The sequence below is a fragment of the Vitis riparia genome, chromosome 17 (assembly GCF_004353265.1).
Source record: "Vitis riparia cultivar Riparia Gloire de Montpellier isolate 1030 chromosome 17, EGFV_Vit.rip_1.0, whole genome shotgun sequence".
NCBI classification, from domain to species: domain Eukaryota; kingdom Viridiplantae; phylum Streptophyta; class Magnoliopsida; order Vitales; family Vitaceae; genus Vitis; species Vitis riparia.
The window spans coordinates 15379962-15394273 of record NC_048447.1 but is presented as its reverse complement, the minus strand read 5'-3'; the positions used below and the strand labels follow the sequence as shown (position 1 = coordinate 15394273).

Here is a 14312-nt window from a genome sequence, read left to right as displayed (position 1 = left end):
GGCTATTGTCAATGAAAACCAAAGAAATTCTTCTAATTGATGCAAAAGCTGGAGGGGATTGGACAGGCAGTTGTTTGTAAAGACTCGTACCTGTGAAAGATAGATTCATAAAAGGAAGAGATGTGGTGTTAAAAGTTAAAACTTACTACACTAAATGGAGTTCTCCTTCTTCAATGGAAAGTTAACGGGTTTCAAAAGAAATATAGAGCAGTTTGGCACATAGTTCTCATTTGCTTATTTTGGTGCGTTTGGAAAGAGAAGGACCTTCAAAGATGAAGAACCCTCCAACCAGAGTTTAGATCTTTTCATTCAGACTGTTTTTGAATGAACTAGGATTCTTTGGAGTTGGATTTTATATTGATTTTCCTAACTACTTTTTTTTTGTGGTTAATTTTACTTTATTTGTTAGTGTGGACTTTCTTTGTTTGAGATGTGTTTTTGCTTATTTCTGTGTATATAGCCTGTATGCATAGGGCGTGTCTCTCTCCTTGTTTGGCGTTCATTAATGGATGTTTTTGTTGTCTATAAAAAAAATAAAAAATTATTACTCTAAAAGATAAAAAAGTTTGCAGCATCTCATAGTTTCAAGAAAGAATTGAATTTAGAAAAGTAAAAGTTACAAAAAATTATAAAATACCTTCATCAATTATAAATTTTTGTTTTCCTGGGCCCTTAAAGAATTTTTTTTTTTATTATTTTTATTTTTTTTTATGGAGTACTTATTTATGGCGATTTTATTAGAAAGTTGCTCCCTTTTATTTCATCTGCAATTGAACACAAACTTTGGTGTGAAACAGAGACTACATCTGACTGACAGACCCACAATGGATTTGACAGAAAAATGTAGAAACACAGCCACATCCCGCCTGTTGATTTGAAATAGACATTAGGTCTGAAGAAAAGGCAAGTTCCCCCCTTGAGTTTACGAGGTAGTTAGCATACGGAGGCATTAGAATCCTGGGTGGAGAAATGAGTTGGCGAGCCCACAAGGCAACTGTTAGGTAAGATATTTGATGGCCTCTTTCTACAGTATCTAGTTAAATATTTGTCCTGTTTTGGATGTTAATACTTTAGAACCTTGGTCCTCCAGAGTACCACCAGTTGTACAGCTGTTACTTGAACACTTGTATAGTCTCCCCATGGTCTACTTTTGTGGTGATGAATTCACCCACCTTCATTACAAATGTGCCCATGGGCCATGTCTCTTCACCATCCCTAGGCATTTTTTGATTATATGTGGCCAGGAGCAGTTGATTTTACTAGTACCCTACAACCATCACTTAACATTTGGCAATTGGGTGGTCTAATTTGAACTTAAAATTATCAGGTGTTTGGTCAGAGATGCTATCTCCTTTCCATTCTCTGCCTGAATTTATCACTCCCACGAAATCTAAAGCCATGATAGGCTTGTAAGAGTCATAAACCATAGGAAGTTGTTGGTTGTGTCAGAAGATTGTTCATTAAGTAATGTATCTCAACCCATTATTTTCATAAACTAAATCCACTTCCTCAGAAAGAATAAATAAAACAAAAATTACACCTTCTACTTCCCAACTAATTCTCAAACTCTCTCCCCCGTAACCAACTACTCTTATGCTAGACCATGACCCATATTTATTAGCTAGACTTGTTGGGGCCTAACCCTTAAGAGTCGCATTCCTAGTTCTAGTTCAAGAGGTTGGCTCACCACATGGCACCTGCACCATGAATTGTCAACTTATGCTACCAAACGATCCCTGCCAGTCCCAAGTTCTCAGATTGCTTCTGTTGATGGGTTGCCCCCCCATGAGTCAAATCATTTTAACCTTCCAGTTTTTCTAGTTGGGTTGTTACAACTTACAGCATACTATGGATCAGATGGCACCAACACGCACACAGATACGAGTGGAACTGTGGGCACCTTGTGAAGGCACTAAAAAAAAAAAAAAGGGAAAATTAAAATTTACATTCAACCATTCAATGAGTGAAATGTACCCATAATTGAAGGGCACCATCTACGCACAAACCCAAAAGCTGGCGGAGATGACTTTAATAAGAGTCAAAATACCGAAAAAAAAAAAAAAAAAAGGAGATAGAAAGAAAGAAAGAAAAGTAAGGAGGCAGCAGGCCGCATTTAGTTAATAAATTGGGGAGGGGCAGATCTCTTTCAACATGGATGAGCCACATTTACAGCTATTGCATGTGGCCATGACCCACCCACATCTAGAGCTTCATCTCCAAATCAGGGTTTTTCTTTTTCCCCTTTTTGGCTTTCTCTACTCACCTACCATTCCTTCTTTTTGCCACTCCAATTTGTTGGGACTCTGCCACATACCCCCCATGAATCTACTTAACTGATCCTCTGCAGATCTTCCATTCTTTCTAGTAGTCAAGGCTCCAATCCAGCCTAAGCCAACTCACCCTAACTCCTCTGATTTTTTTTTTTAAATATGATTTGAAAATAAATATAAAAATATAATACTTTTTATCATCTGTTTTTTAATGAACTCCTCCGCCCTCTTCTTTAACAATAATACTTGAAAAAGTATAACACCGTGGCATTAAATTAATGGAAGTAACAAAAATAGTTATTTTCTTGGTGTTTATAACAAAAAAAAAAAAACACTTATATTGAGAAATCAAAACCCTATTCCTTTTTGCAAAAACTCATCCATGTTGCCATGAAATTCTGTTATATTTCCTGTACCATTATAGGGGGAGACTGTAGCTATCATTGTCAAGGGAGTTACATGTATCTATTTCTATGCTCTTAATTGACTGAGATGAGAGTGGTGTCTGTCTTCATCAAGCTACATGTTGCTTTAAGAAAACTCACACTCTTCATTCACATAAATTTAAATTAAAAATAATGAAGCACTTAGAGAAAAGATGGACATTTTGAGTTTTTTATATCAATTTTTCACTTTCTTTTAGTTTGTTCTTGCTGATAACTATAAATGAATCTGTTATGAACACTGTTCCTTCCTCTCTAGACTTCAGAAACTTGGAAATAAATTCTGCAGAATGGGAAATGTGTTTATTCATTAAATTAAGCTAGGCCCCCATGTCTTGTTTTACAAGGAAAATACTCCTAATCCTACAAGAAAGACAAATTTATTTGAAGTCAAAGTAGAATGTGGTGCAAATTCTAACAGGTACAGCTGTGGTTCTGAGTCCATATGAATTTGCTCTGTTTTGTGGGTTTTTCAGTCTGGGTAATTCAGGTAGTTGAAATTTTGTACCAAGGGCTGTCTAGATATGAAATTTGCACGTTTGGGTTCTGGTGCTTCTTAGCTGCAAGTCAAACATATCCATACAAGTCTTGGTCCACAACTACTTCCCCTTTGATATTTGATAAAAGAAAAGGAAAAAAATATGGAGGAGGAGTTGTTGCTTTCTCTCTTCAATTTTATAGAAACTTTAACATGGTTTGAATCATTTGCTAATTTTAAATTGAGGGCTTGAAGTTTAAAGGGTTTTGGTTTCTGGGTTTTGTTTTGTTTTTTTTTTTTTTTCATATTGAGGCCTGAGGTTACAATTGGATCAAGAATTTTTTCTCAAGTTCTTACTGTTCTTTTGGTTGGTCCAGGTTGGTGTTTTGGGATTTTGAAGTACCTCAGGCCTTTTCTTTCTTTTTTGGACTTCTATATGAGTTTTGTAGCCTTCCTGGGAATTGGTTTGGACTTTAGGAATCCAATTTTGGACTAGTGGGTGTTGAGGACTCATCGAAAAACTTGAAGTTTTCAGAAGATATTTCAATTTTGAAAAAGCAAAGTTTGTGATTGAAGAACTGGGATAGTGATTATGGTTGCATAGAATGGCTGGTGGGAGAAGAAAAAGGCAACACTTTGGTAGAATCCATGCCTTCTCATGTGGGAGAGCATCATTCAATGGTGAACACTCACTGATTGGAGGTCCTGGCTTCTCCAGGATAGTCTTCTGTAATGACCCAGAGTGCTTTGAGGCCGGTCAGCTCAAATATGGAGGCAACTATGTCAGAACTACAAAGTACACACTTGCAACATACTTTCCAAAAGCACTTTTTGAGCAGTTCAGGCGGGTGGCGAACATATATTTCCTCTTCTGTGCAATCTTGTCTTTCACCGCCCTCTCACCTTACTCTGCTTTCAGTACTGTTTTTCCTCTTGTTGTTGTGGTGGGAGTGACAATGGGGAAGGAGGCTGTGGAAGATTGGAGGCGAAAAAGGCAGGTAATGGGGTTCTGCAATCTAATTTGCCTGTCACTCTAATCCTTTTTTTTCTCCTTAATAGTATATGCATATGGGGTTTGAATTTGGGCAAAGAATAACCTTTTACTGAATAATTTTGAGTTATATGACGCCATTTCTAATTACATTCCACTGTCATTTCTTTGTTCTCTTTCACCTTTCCAGTTCTGTTTGCATGTTCCTCTTTCTGTTTACCAGAGTTCATACCCTGCTTCATGATCTAATCTTGGAAATGTTATCAGGATATTGAGATGAACAACAGGAAGGTTAAATACCATCGCGGTGATGGTGTTTTTGATTATGCTAAATGGATGGATTTGAAAGTTGGAGATGTAGTGAAAGTGGAAAAGGATGAATTTTTCCCTGCTGATCTCATATTGCTTTCATCAAGTTACGACGATGCGATTTGCTATGTTGAGACTACAAATCTTGATGGAGAAACCAATTTGAAACTAAAACAAGCACTCGATGTAACTGCAAACTTACTTGATGACTCTAGGTTTGAAAATTTCAGGGCAATCATTAAATGTGAAGATCCAAATGCAAATTTGTACTCCTTTGTTGGAAATTTGCAGCTGGAAGAACAACAGTTCCCTCTTACACCTCAGCAGCTTCTGCTAAGGGACTCAAAGCTACGAAACACAGATTATATCTATGGGGTGGTCATCTTCACAGGGCATGACACAAAGGTTATTCAAAATTCAACAGCACCTCCATCAAAGAGAAGCAAAATTGAGAGAAGAATGGATAAAATGGTTTACCTTTTGTTTTCTGCATTAGTCCTTCTGTCTTTCATTGGGTCCGTTTTCTTTGGGATTACAACTAGCGAGGACCTAGAAAATGGAGTGATGACAAGATGGTATCTGAGGCCAGATGATACTACAATTTACTATGATCCAAAAAGAGCTCCAGTTGCAGCAATTTTGCATTTCTTGACTGCCCTTATGCTGTATGGATACTTGATCCCCATTTCCTTGTATGTGTCAATAGAAATTGTGAAAGTTCTCCAGAGTGTTTTCATCAATCAGGATCCGCTCATGTACTATGAGGAAGGTGACAAGCCAGCACGAGCACGTACCTCAAATTTGAATGAGGAGCTTGGCCAAGTTGATACTATACTTTCTGATAAAACAGGAACCTTGACTTGCAACTCAATGGAATTTATCAAGTGTTCTATTGCTGGGACTGCTTATGGCCGTGGAATTACAGAGGTCGAAAGGGCTCAGGCTAGGGGGAAAGAGACGCCTTTAGCTCAGGAGGTTGTAGAAGACAAGGACAATGTTGAGGAGATTACTGAAACAAAGCCTTCCATTAAAGGGTATAATTTTATTGATGAAAGGATCACAAATGGTAACTGGGTTAATGAGCCTCGCGCAGATGTCATTCAGAATTTCTTAAGGTTGCTGGCAGTCTGTCATACTGCCATACCTGAAGTGGATGATGAAACAGGGAAAATCTCCTATGAAGCTGAATCACCAGATGAGGCAGCATTTGTTATTGGAGCAAGAGAACTGGGGTTTGAATTTTATGAAAGAACTCAAACGAGCATCTCGCTGCATGAGTTGGATCCTATGTCTGGCACAAAGGTTGCAAGGTCAGTGTCTTGAACTAAAAACTTAACAAATTTTGAACTTCAGGTTTATGTTGGTTGTTTCAGAGAATGAAAAACAGAGAAACAAAGCTCTACTAAAACATATAATTGTATTAGACTCTTGTTAAAGTAGAGGTTTCTGTTTTGTTGCATCCCATATGATAAGAAATCTAACATCAAAACTTTCATTGCCATTGCCCAGGTAACCCAGCATAGATTCTTCACATCTATAAGTATTTTCTATCATCTTTTGCTGCTTTAGTATGTTTAAGTCAATTCACCCATCAAATTTTAGCTGTTAGCAGCATCTCTTTATTCTGTAATATGATCAGCCCAAGGCAGTGAGAGAACTTCTGAATGATTTAAATGTTTAAAGACTTTTTTTCTTTTCTTTTCTTTTTTTTTTTTCATTTTTGCAGGACATACAAACTTATGAACATCATAGAATTCAGTAGTACAAGAAAGAGGATGTCTGTGATTGTAAGAAATGAGGAGGGAAGGCTGCTGCTACTTTCTAAAGGTGCTGACAGGTTTGTAAAATGAAACATCTACTCTCAACATAATGAGCTTCGGATCCTATATTTGCATCAAATGGTTTCATGTTTTGTCAATAGAGTGGCCGAGTCTATCTCTCTCTGCTAAGCAATATTAGTTTTCTAGCATGTATCAATCTCATGGGACCTTACAATTGATTCCTTTCTTTTAACTGTTTCTTAAAGCAAAAGCATGGAAAATTTTATTATTCTTGAAGTTCTTTGTTCATCTTTTATTTGTACTTTAACACATAATAATTTCTTTACCATGATCAGTGTCATGTTTGAGAGGCTTGCTCAAGATGGAAGAGAGTTTGAAGTACAGACTAGGCTGCACATTAATGAGTATGCTGATGCTGGTTTGAGGACTTTGGTACTTGCATATCGAGAACTTGATGAGGAAGAATACAATGAGTTCAACGAGGAATTCTCTCAAGCCAAGAACATAGTCAGTGCAGATCGTGAGGAGATTATTGAGGAAGTGGCAGAAAGGATTGAGAAAGACTTGATTCTTCTTGGTGCTACTGCTGTTGAAGACAAACTCCAAAATGGGGTAGGTTTTAAAAAGCATATGGTAGTCTTTCAAAGTAGAATGACCTATAAAAGTACATAAATAATTCTTGGATTTATCAGCAAACTGGTGTTTATAGTTAAAAATAATAAATAAATTATGGGAAAAATAAATAAATATACACATCCTGTCCTGACCAAATGTTCAAGTGCTCATTAAATGATGACATTTCAGAGAGGGTACAGGATTTATGATTGAATTTTTCTCTGTTGGGATGGATAGGTTCCTGAGTGCATTGACAAGCTTGCACAAGCTGGAATAAAGTTATGGGTTCTGACTGGAGATAAGATGGAGACTGCAATAAATATTGGGTATGGTTAGTGGATAATGGCATTCCAAATCAATGGCTGTTGAAGTATAATGGCCATAAATTTCTGACTATGTTCAAATTTTGCAGGTTTGCCTGTAGTTTGCTTAGACAAGGAATGAAGCAAATAATAATAAATTCAGAAACTCCAGGAATTAAAGCACTGGAGAAAGCAGGGGATAAGTCTGCTGTCGATGAGGTAATCGTGAATTCCTTTTGCTGATCTGTTTCCAATGAACATCTCTATCATTACTCAGGCAGCAATACAATATTTTCTTGGAATTTGTGAAAGAGGTTCCTCTGTATAACAAGGTATTTCTTCCCCACTTAGGCTTTATTGGGTAGAGAAGAGAAAATAGGAAAAGGAATGGCAACTAGGCAAAACTCTTGGCCATCTGGGGTTGTAGTAGCTGTTAAAGAACTACTTCGTTCTCTATTCTTTTTTGTATATTTAACAGCTCAACAATGGAATTACTCTTATCATTGAAGGGAGAGCTCTCTTGAGTTCAATAACCCAGTGATAGGGATGGGATTAGCTTTGTTTGTATGCAACCTATGTGACAAGGGTACTGACATGGTAGTTTGTCTGCTGATTCTTCAGGCAGCGAAGGCGAATGTCATTCAACAGATAAGTGAGGGTAAGGCACTGCTTAACATAGCAAGTGAAGACTCCGAGGCATTGGCTTTGATCATTGATGGGAAGTCACTCATTTATGCTCTGGAGGACGATGTCAAGGACATGTTTCTAGAGCTAGCCATTGGCTGTGCATCTGTTATCTGCTGCCGCTCATCACCTAAACAGAAAGCACTTGTGAGTCAAACAATGAGTCTAAGCACTTCCTTCTTGTTGGTGAGGTCTACGAAATGCTCATAATATATATTTTTTTTTTTCCGTGAAAAACTTGCAGGTTACAAGGCTGGTTAAAGTAAAAACAGGGAGCACAACATTAGCAATTGGTGATGGGGCAAATGATGTTGGAATGCTTCAAGAAGCAGATATTGGGGTTGGTATCAGTGGGGTTGAAGGAATGCAGGTAAATGCTTAAAAGGATCTCTTTAAGGTTTATTATCGTTTGAATGTGTAAATTCACATCCTTGGATTTGTTTCACTTCATGGCTTCTGTAGTCTATCTTTGATGATGTCTTTCAAAATTTCAGGCAGTTATGTCAAGTGACATTGCAATTGCACAGTTCCGGTTTTTGGAGCGCTTGCTACTTGTGCATGGACATTGGTGTTATAGACGGATCTCGTCTATGGTAACATCTCATTCTGGAAATCTCAAGTCATAATACAAATGCTCTTATAGCTTATGACTAGAAAGTTATTTTTTGTGGATGAGCTTAAGTCCAACTCTTTAAACCCAATATTTGCTTCAATATCAACTCTTCTCTGAATCAAAATATATATGTGAAAAGCCACAAAACTCACACACAGAGACACACTTGGGTTCATTGAAGTAATGAAAGATTTTGCATAGAAAATGGTTGAAAAGCTACTTGTCCTTCAATACCAACCCAACCCAAGAAAATGGATGATAATTGCTTTACTTTTGCTCTTGGCAGATATGCTATTTCTTCTACAAAAACATTGCATTTGGATTTACACTCTTCTTCTTTGAAGCATATGCTTCATTCTCTGGTCAAGCTGCCTACAATGATTGGTACTTGTCGCTCTATAACGTCTTCTTCACATCACTTCCTGTGATTGCCATGGGAGTGTTTGATCAAGACGTCGCTGCGCGCTTTTGTCTCAAGGTATAGCCATATTCTTACACACCTATTCCTCTTCTTTTTCTTTTTAATGGAAAGATGATTCCTAATTGTACTATAAATTATGACAGTTCCCTCTGCTATACCAAGAAGGTGTACAGAATATGCTATTCAGCTGGACCAGAATCCTTGGCTGGGCATTTAATGGGGTTTTGAGCTCCACCTTGATTTTCTTCTTCTGCGCCTGTGCAATGGAGCATCAAGCCTTCCGCAAAGGCGGGGAGGTGGTTGGCATGGAAATCTTTGGGGCAGTAATGTTTACATGCGTGGTTTGGGTTGTCAACTGTCAGATGGCACTCTCCATCAACTATTTCACACTAATTCAGCATGTCTTCATCTGGGGTAGCATTGTTTTTTGGTATATATTCCTCTTGGTATATGGGGCCATGGACCCCAACATCTCCACGACCGCCTACCAGGTCTTCATTGAAGCCTGTGCACCAGCTCTATCTTTCTGGCTTGTCACACTCTTTGTAACTGTTGCCACCCTCCTTCCATACTTCAGTTATGCTGCCATTCAAATGAGGTTTTTCCCCATGTATCATCAGATGATTCAATGGATAAGAAATGACGGACACTCTGAGGACCCTGAGTATTGCCAAATGGTAAGGCAGAGATCATTGCGATCCACAACAGTAGGTTATACCGCACGTTTCAGTCGCTCCAAATTGGAGCTTCCAGAGCAGATATGACACACTTTTGCAAAGGACCAGTTCCTTCTCAAGTATATATTTATTGCAGAAATTGGGCTTTCACCATTTCTGCTAGGAAAGAGAGTATCCCATGGCTAATGAGGTATCAAGGGAGATCTTTTGGTTAGAAGATAAAATGTGCAAAGCTCCAGAACTTTAATTTTGATGTTTTGGTTGCTTTGAGGCCATATTTTGTCGCTTTCTATTGCTGTATCAGTCACTCCATGTTCGATCTTTTCACTCTCAAAGAGTACGAATGAGAGGGGTGTTACATCTTTTTCCATTCAACTTTCACTACAATAAAGATAGCTCCATGTTGACATTCTCAATTTGGATTTTAAGAAATTTATATTCTCCTTTTCCTTTCCTCTTCTCAGCAACCAGACAGAGGACCTTCACTGCTAACTTTCAACATTTTCCTGTACTTTTTGTTTTCTTCTTTGTTCCAAAAAGGAAAAAACAATTAAGAAGATTGCTGGAATATGGCATCCTGGAGTTGAGAAAAGGAAGCAATTTCCAGTATTTTTGAAGTAGGTGGTATCTATATTATTGTCCCAAGATCAAAAGAAAGGATGGGGTCTGGGGTTTGGTGTTGGAAATTTCCTGGGATCTACCTTTCCCACATGCCAATCACAGCTTTATATAGCTCTAGCTGGTGGGGATCAAGGACTGTTGGATCAGGACAACACTCCATGTTAATCTACTCTCCTCTTGGATGACCCATTTGGCCACAAAAAGTGTAGTCAAAATGGACTCCATGCCCATCCTGCTGGCACATGAACCCCATTCAATGCTTCAACCCCCACAATTAGAAGTTAAAGAGATTAGGAAACCAAATTCAAAACCCCAAATTCTTTGAAGAATACGAAACTAAAAGCTAATCAAATTAAACGTTTCTGAATTAACGATGTGTAAATACAATTTCTCTATCTTAACCCCCAAACAGAGTTTCTCAGTAAAGGATATTGATTCATATCATTTCTTTCCATGTTCTCTCTGTTTCTTTCTCTTTTCTCTTCAATGATGTGCATAGAATTCCAAGAAACAAACAACATCCCATTACAACCATCTAAAATTAGTTTTAAAGAGATGATGATAATGAAGATGTGTATGGCAACAAGGATGAAAGTTATAACAAAGTAAGGCCTAAGAAGTCCCCAGCAGACTTGGCCATTATAGATGAAAACTCATTAAAACTAATGACGCCATCTCCGTTTGTATCAGCCTCCCGGATCATATCAGTGAGCTCTCGATACGTCAAAGGTTGTCCCATTTTAGCCATGGCGCCTGCAAGCTCAACTGCAGTAATGTAGCCATTTCTGTCGCGATCAAAGGACCGAAAAACCTCGAGTAGCTGTTGTTGGTTTATCAGTATCTCCTCGTTCATGTCAGGCATTATGGCACTCACCAACTCATCAAATTCCACCGACCCATTACCGTTTGAGTCTATGTTAGCTAACAGGGAATGAATTTGATCGCCTGAGGGCTTGAGTCCCAATGATCTTAACAGCGCCGCAAGCTCCAGAAGGGTCAGGCTGCCATCAGAGTCCATGTCAAAGCGCGAAAATATGGATCTTAGCTGCTTGATTTGATTAACTTCAAGCTCCGCCATGAAGATGAATAGGAATCAAAGATGGAGGAGAAGAGGAAGGCGGTTCTTTGTGAGGAGTAAGAGGATTGTGATAGGCCTGAGGGGGGTCCTGTTTACATAGAATATCTGCAAACAGAAAGCGCGTCGGTGAATTTATTTTTGTGACAAATCGGTGTTGAAGATTCCATGAATCATTGAATGTTTCTCGTAAGTTCAAGGAACCTCCTTAAAAATAGTTGTTCCAGGTCTTACTATAACCCATCCCCTGTCTTGGTCAGAAACTGATCAGTAGAATTGATAAAAAAGAAAACTCATCATACAAGGAGTTCTCCATTTTTAGATAAATTACCCAACAAAAGCTTGATTTTGGGTACATCCCAAAATCTAAATTTAGCATATTTTACAAAGAATGGGTCACAAAAAAATGGTGTTTCTTATCCTTTTTCTTCATTCTGACATGTTGTGATAGAGTTGAGCTGTAACCAATTCTGTGGACACTGGAAAATTTGGTGGATTATCCAAGTCTTGTACCATCCAAACAGCTCAAAAGAGGTGGATGTCTACTCAATTCTTTAACCAATTGAGGGCCCATGAAGAAACCTTCTCTCAAAATAGGATACCCCAGCTAAGTCAACTGCTAGTCCCATCATCTACTGCTGCTTCAAATCTTAGGTTTCTCTTCAAAATATACATGTATGACACAATAGAGATAATTTATCAGACAACCCTCTTTGGGGTACCCACAAAACCAAGGATTATTTAGGGCAAAGTCAGTAGATATATAGATTAATATTCTCACTGGCACACACCCCCAGCCTTGTGCCGGCCACTGCTCTCTTTTTACAAGTTGTCCTCTATCTATATAATATCAAGACTTGTACCTATAAAGAAGAGAAATACTGGGGAGCTTCTCAACAGGCTTACTGATGGGACGAAGTGCAGAAACCGACTTTGACTTAATGAATAAATTATTTAGAGAACATGTATGAAAAAAGTATGCATGTTCCCATGAATAAATAAAGAATAAATGCCTAAATGTATGCCAAGAATCATAGAGCTGGGAGGCCAAGAAATGTATAGGTAGCTGCATGCATTTGTTTGAAAATGATCACTAAATCATCAGGTGGAAACAAAGACTTACTAGGTTTGGCAAATAAATGGATCAAACCCAAGAACAAAAGGGTCCAAAAACAAACCAAAATGAGTCCAAACCACCATTATTGATCTGCAACACAACTATCCTAAACATGGGATTAAGCTGGAGGTGGAGGCCCTGGAGGGGGCTGCTGATCATTACCACCTGCAACTTCAACTTGAGCATTCCCATCATTGGTTCCAGTTTGATCACCAGACGCATGTCCTACTTCAACAGCACCAGCCTTTCCACGCCTGAACCTCTTCTTGATCCGTTCGACCCAGTTTCCAGGCCTAATATTAATGTTGACACCACTCTGCAATGGAGTTGATAGCGCTACGCGACGGGAGTAAATGCGACCAACTACACAGGAAACTATGGAGATAACCGCCACAATGCATATCACAACAATGAATGGCACAATATTCCCAAAACTGGCGGCAGCAGCTGAAGTCTTCTGTGGGGGATTTGGCACTGACCCTGGTGTCTGCTGCTGATCCTGCAGTAATGGAGATGTTATTGCCATAGTCTAATTGTTAAGCTCTACTATAGAGATTTAATATATAGAGAAACAAAGAGCAAAGGCCAGTACAAGTCTGCATGAAAATGAACCAAAGTATATAGTAGACAATTCTTTGCCTGCCCCTAAGCGTATGAGTGGAGGACAACATGGAAAGCCCAAAAGCTGTGATTTTTGTCTATTTTACTTGATTATATATAGTGCTGGCATACATACATTTTCATGGGCCTATAAGAAAACCAGGCTTTTCTTCTCTTAAAGATGATATATACAGGGAATCCATGGAGTTAAAGTGAATCCCATGTGATCTGTTTGATCTCTTCCCTACTAGTTGATAATATACAATATCATTCTTCTCAGAACTTTTCATATAAAAGTTGAATCAATTTCTGAGCCTCAAAGATTAAACCTTAGGATGAGCAACATGAAGTTCTTCAAAGCATGCTTGTAGACAATAGATGTAGATGCTACAAAATATAAAAATATTTTATCTACTCATCAATCTGAACAAATTGATGAAAACTTACCATTGGAGTTGGTTGATGCAATTGAAGTGCTTTTCTGAATTTCTGTAAAAGAAGAAGTTGAGAATATATAAAATAGAAAAATAGAAAAAGTTGAGATATCAAAAAGCTACCTACTAAACATTTTGAGATCTCTTCTCCATCACTGAGACCGCATTGATAAATTTTACGTCATTAAATAATGGTACAAACAAAAGAAAAAAACCGAGATACAAATAATGAGGCCTATTAATTTATAAATAAAAAAAATGAAACTAAGTTACAAAATAATAAAATCAAACTTTGTACAAAGTAATGAAATTTAAATGTATAAGTGCTTTTTCAATATGAACAGAATTGATGGTATACCTTGGCTCAAATAAAAATTATCATACAAACTTTTTTGTATTAATAAATGTAAAATGTTTTAAGCTAACAATCTTTCTTAACCTAGTGTGTTCCAAATTTCGTTAGAAATATTTATTAATCTTGATACCACGAAAAATTGTGAGTTACTTAAAAAAGAAGAGTAACTCAAATACTAGGATTTGACACATAAATTGCACATATAAAAAAATTTAAGTGCTAAAAAGATTATAATCGCTACCAAAATTTAAGAATCTATTTGACAATGATCTTAAGAAGCACTTTTAACCTAAAAAATGTTTTTGAAAAATAAAAAAAATAAAAATATGTATTTGATAAATTTTAGGAAAAACTTTTAAAAATTTTGAAAATTACTTGTAATATTGTGAATCATTTACAGAGTTTTTTTTTCAAAGAAACATTTGATAAATAATTCTTCAAAAAGAAAAGTAACTCAAATACTACGATTTGACGTATAAATTGCACATAAATGGTACAAAGTGAAGTGATATCTTCGTAATCTAGC

At 37.4% G+C, this 14312-nt stretch overlaps 3 protein-coding genes across 3 annotated transcripts; 1 reads left to right on the top strand and 2 right to left on the bottom strand.

The window, feature by feature from the left end:
• Nucleotides 1-3251: 3251 nt before the first annotated feature.
• LOC117904552 (putative phospholipid-transporting ATPase 9) lies at nucleotides 3252-10034 on the top strand. Its single transcript, XM_034817224.1, has 11 exons — nucleotides 3252-4189; nucleotides 4450-5801; nucleotides 6218-6328; nucleotides 6608-6884; nucleotides 7125-7213; nucleotides 7300-7408; nucleotides 7811-8020; nucleotides 8118-8243; nucleotides 8368-8466; nucleotides 8773-8964; nucleotides 9051-10034. Exons 1-11 carry the CDS (start codon nucleotides 3797-3799, stop codon nucleotides 9669-9671), a joined length of 3579 nt encoding a protein of 1192 aa, XP_034673115.1. The 5' UTR covers nucleotides 3252-3796; the 3' UTR covers nucleotides 9672-10034.
• Nucleotides 10035-10542: 508 nt separating this feature from the next.
• LOC117904553 (probable calcium-binding protein CML15) lies at nucleotides 10543-11518 on the bottom strand. Its single transcript, XM_034817225.1, has one exon. The coding sequence runs from the start codon at nucleotides 11281-11283 to the stop codon at nucleotides 10801-10803; it is 483 nt and encodes a 160-aa protein (XP_034673116.1). The 5' UTR covers nucleotides 11284-11518; the 3' UTR covers nucleotides 10543-10800.
• An 864-nt stretch (nucleotides 11519-12382) lies between these two features.
• On the bottom strand, nucleotides 12383-12968 carry LOC117934384. The gene has a single exon (XM_034856036.1). The coding sequence runs from the start codon at nucleotides 12921-12923 to the stop codon at nucleotides 12516-12518; it is 408 nt and encodes a 135-aa protein (XP_034711927.1). The 5' UTR covers nucleotides 12924-12968; the 3' UTR covers nucleotides 12383-12515.
• Nucleotides 12969-14312: the final 1344 nt, after the last annotated feature.

What these genes read in the sequence shown, in the direction of transcription:
- LOC117904552 (XM_034817224.1), top strand. Translation starts at nt 3,797, where the DNA reads ATGGCTGGTGGGAGAAGAAAAAGGCAACACTTTGGTAGAATCCATGCC. An exon ending in CTTTCTAAAGGTGCTGACAG is followed by an intron (nt 6,329 to 6,607) that starts GTTTGTAAAATG and finishes TACCATGATCAG; the next exon opens with TGTCATGTTTGAGAGGCTTG. An exon ending in AAGACAAACTCCAAAATGGG is followed by an intron (nt 6,885 to 7,124) that starts GTAGGTTTTAAA and finishes TGGGATGGATAG; the next exon opens with GTTCCTGAGTGCATTGACAA.
- LOC117904553 (XM_034817225.1), bottom strand. Translation starts at nt 11,283, where the DNA reads ATGGCGGAGCTTGAAGTTAATCAAATCAAGCAGCTAAGATCCATATTT.
- LOC117934384 (XM_034856036.1), bottom strand. Translation starts at nt 12,923, where the DNA reads ATGGCAATAACATCTCCATTACTGCAGGATCAGCAGCAGACACCAGGG.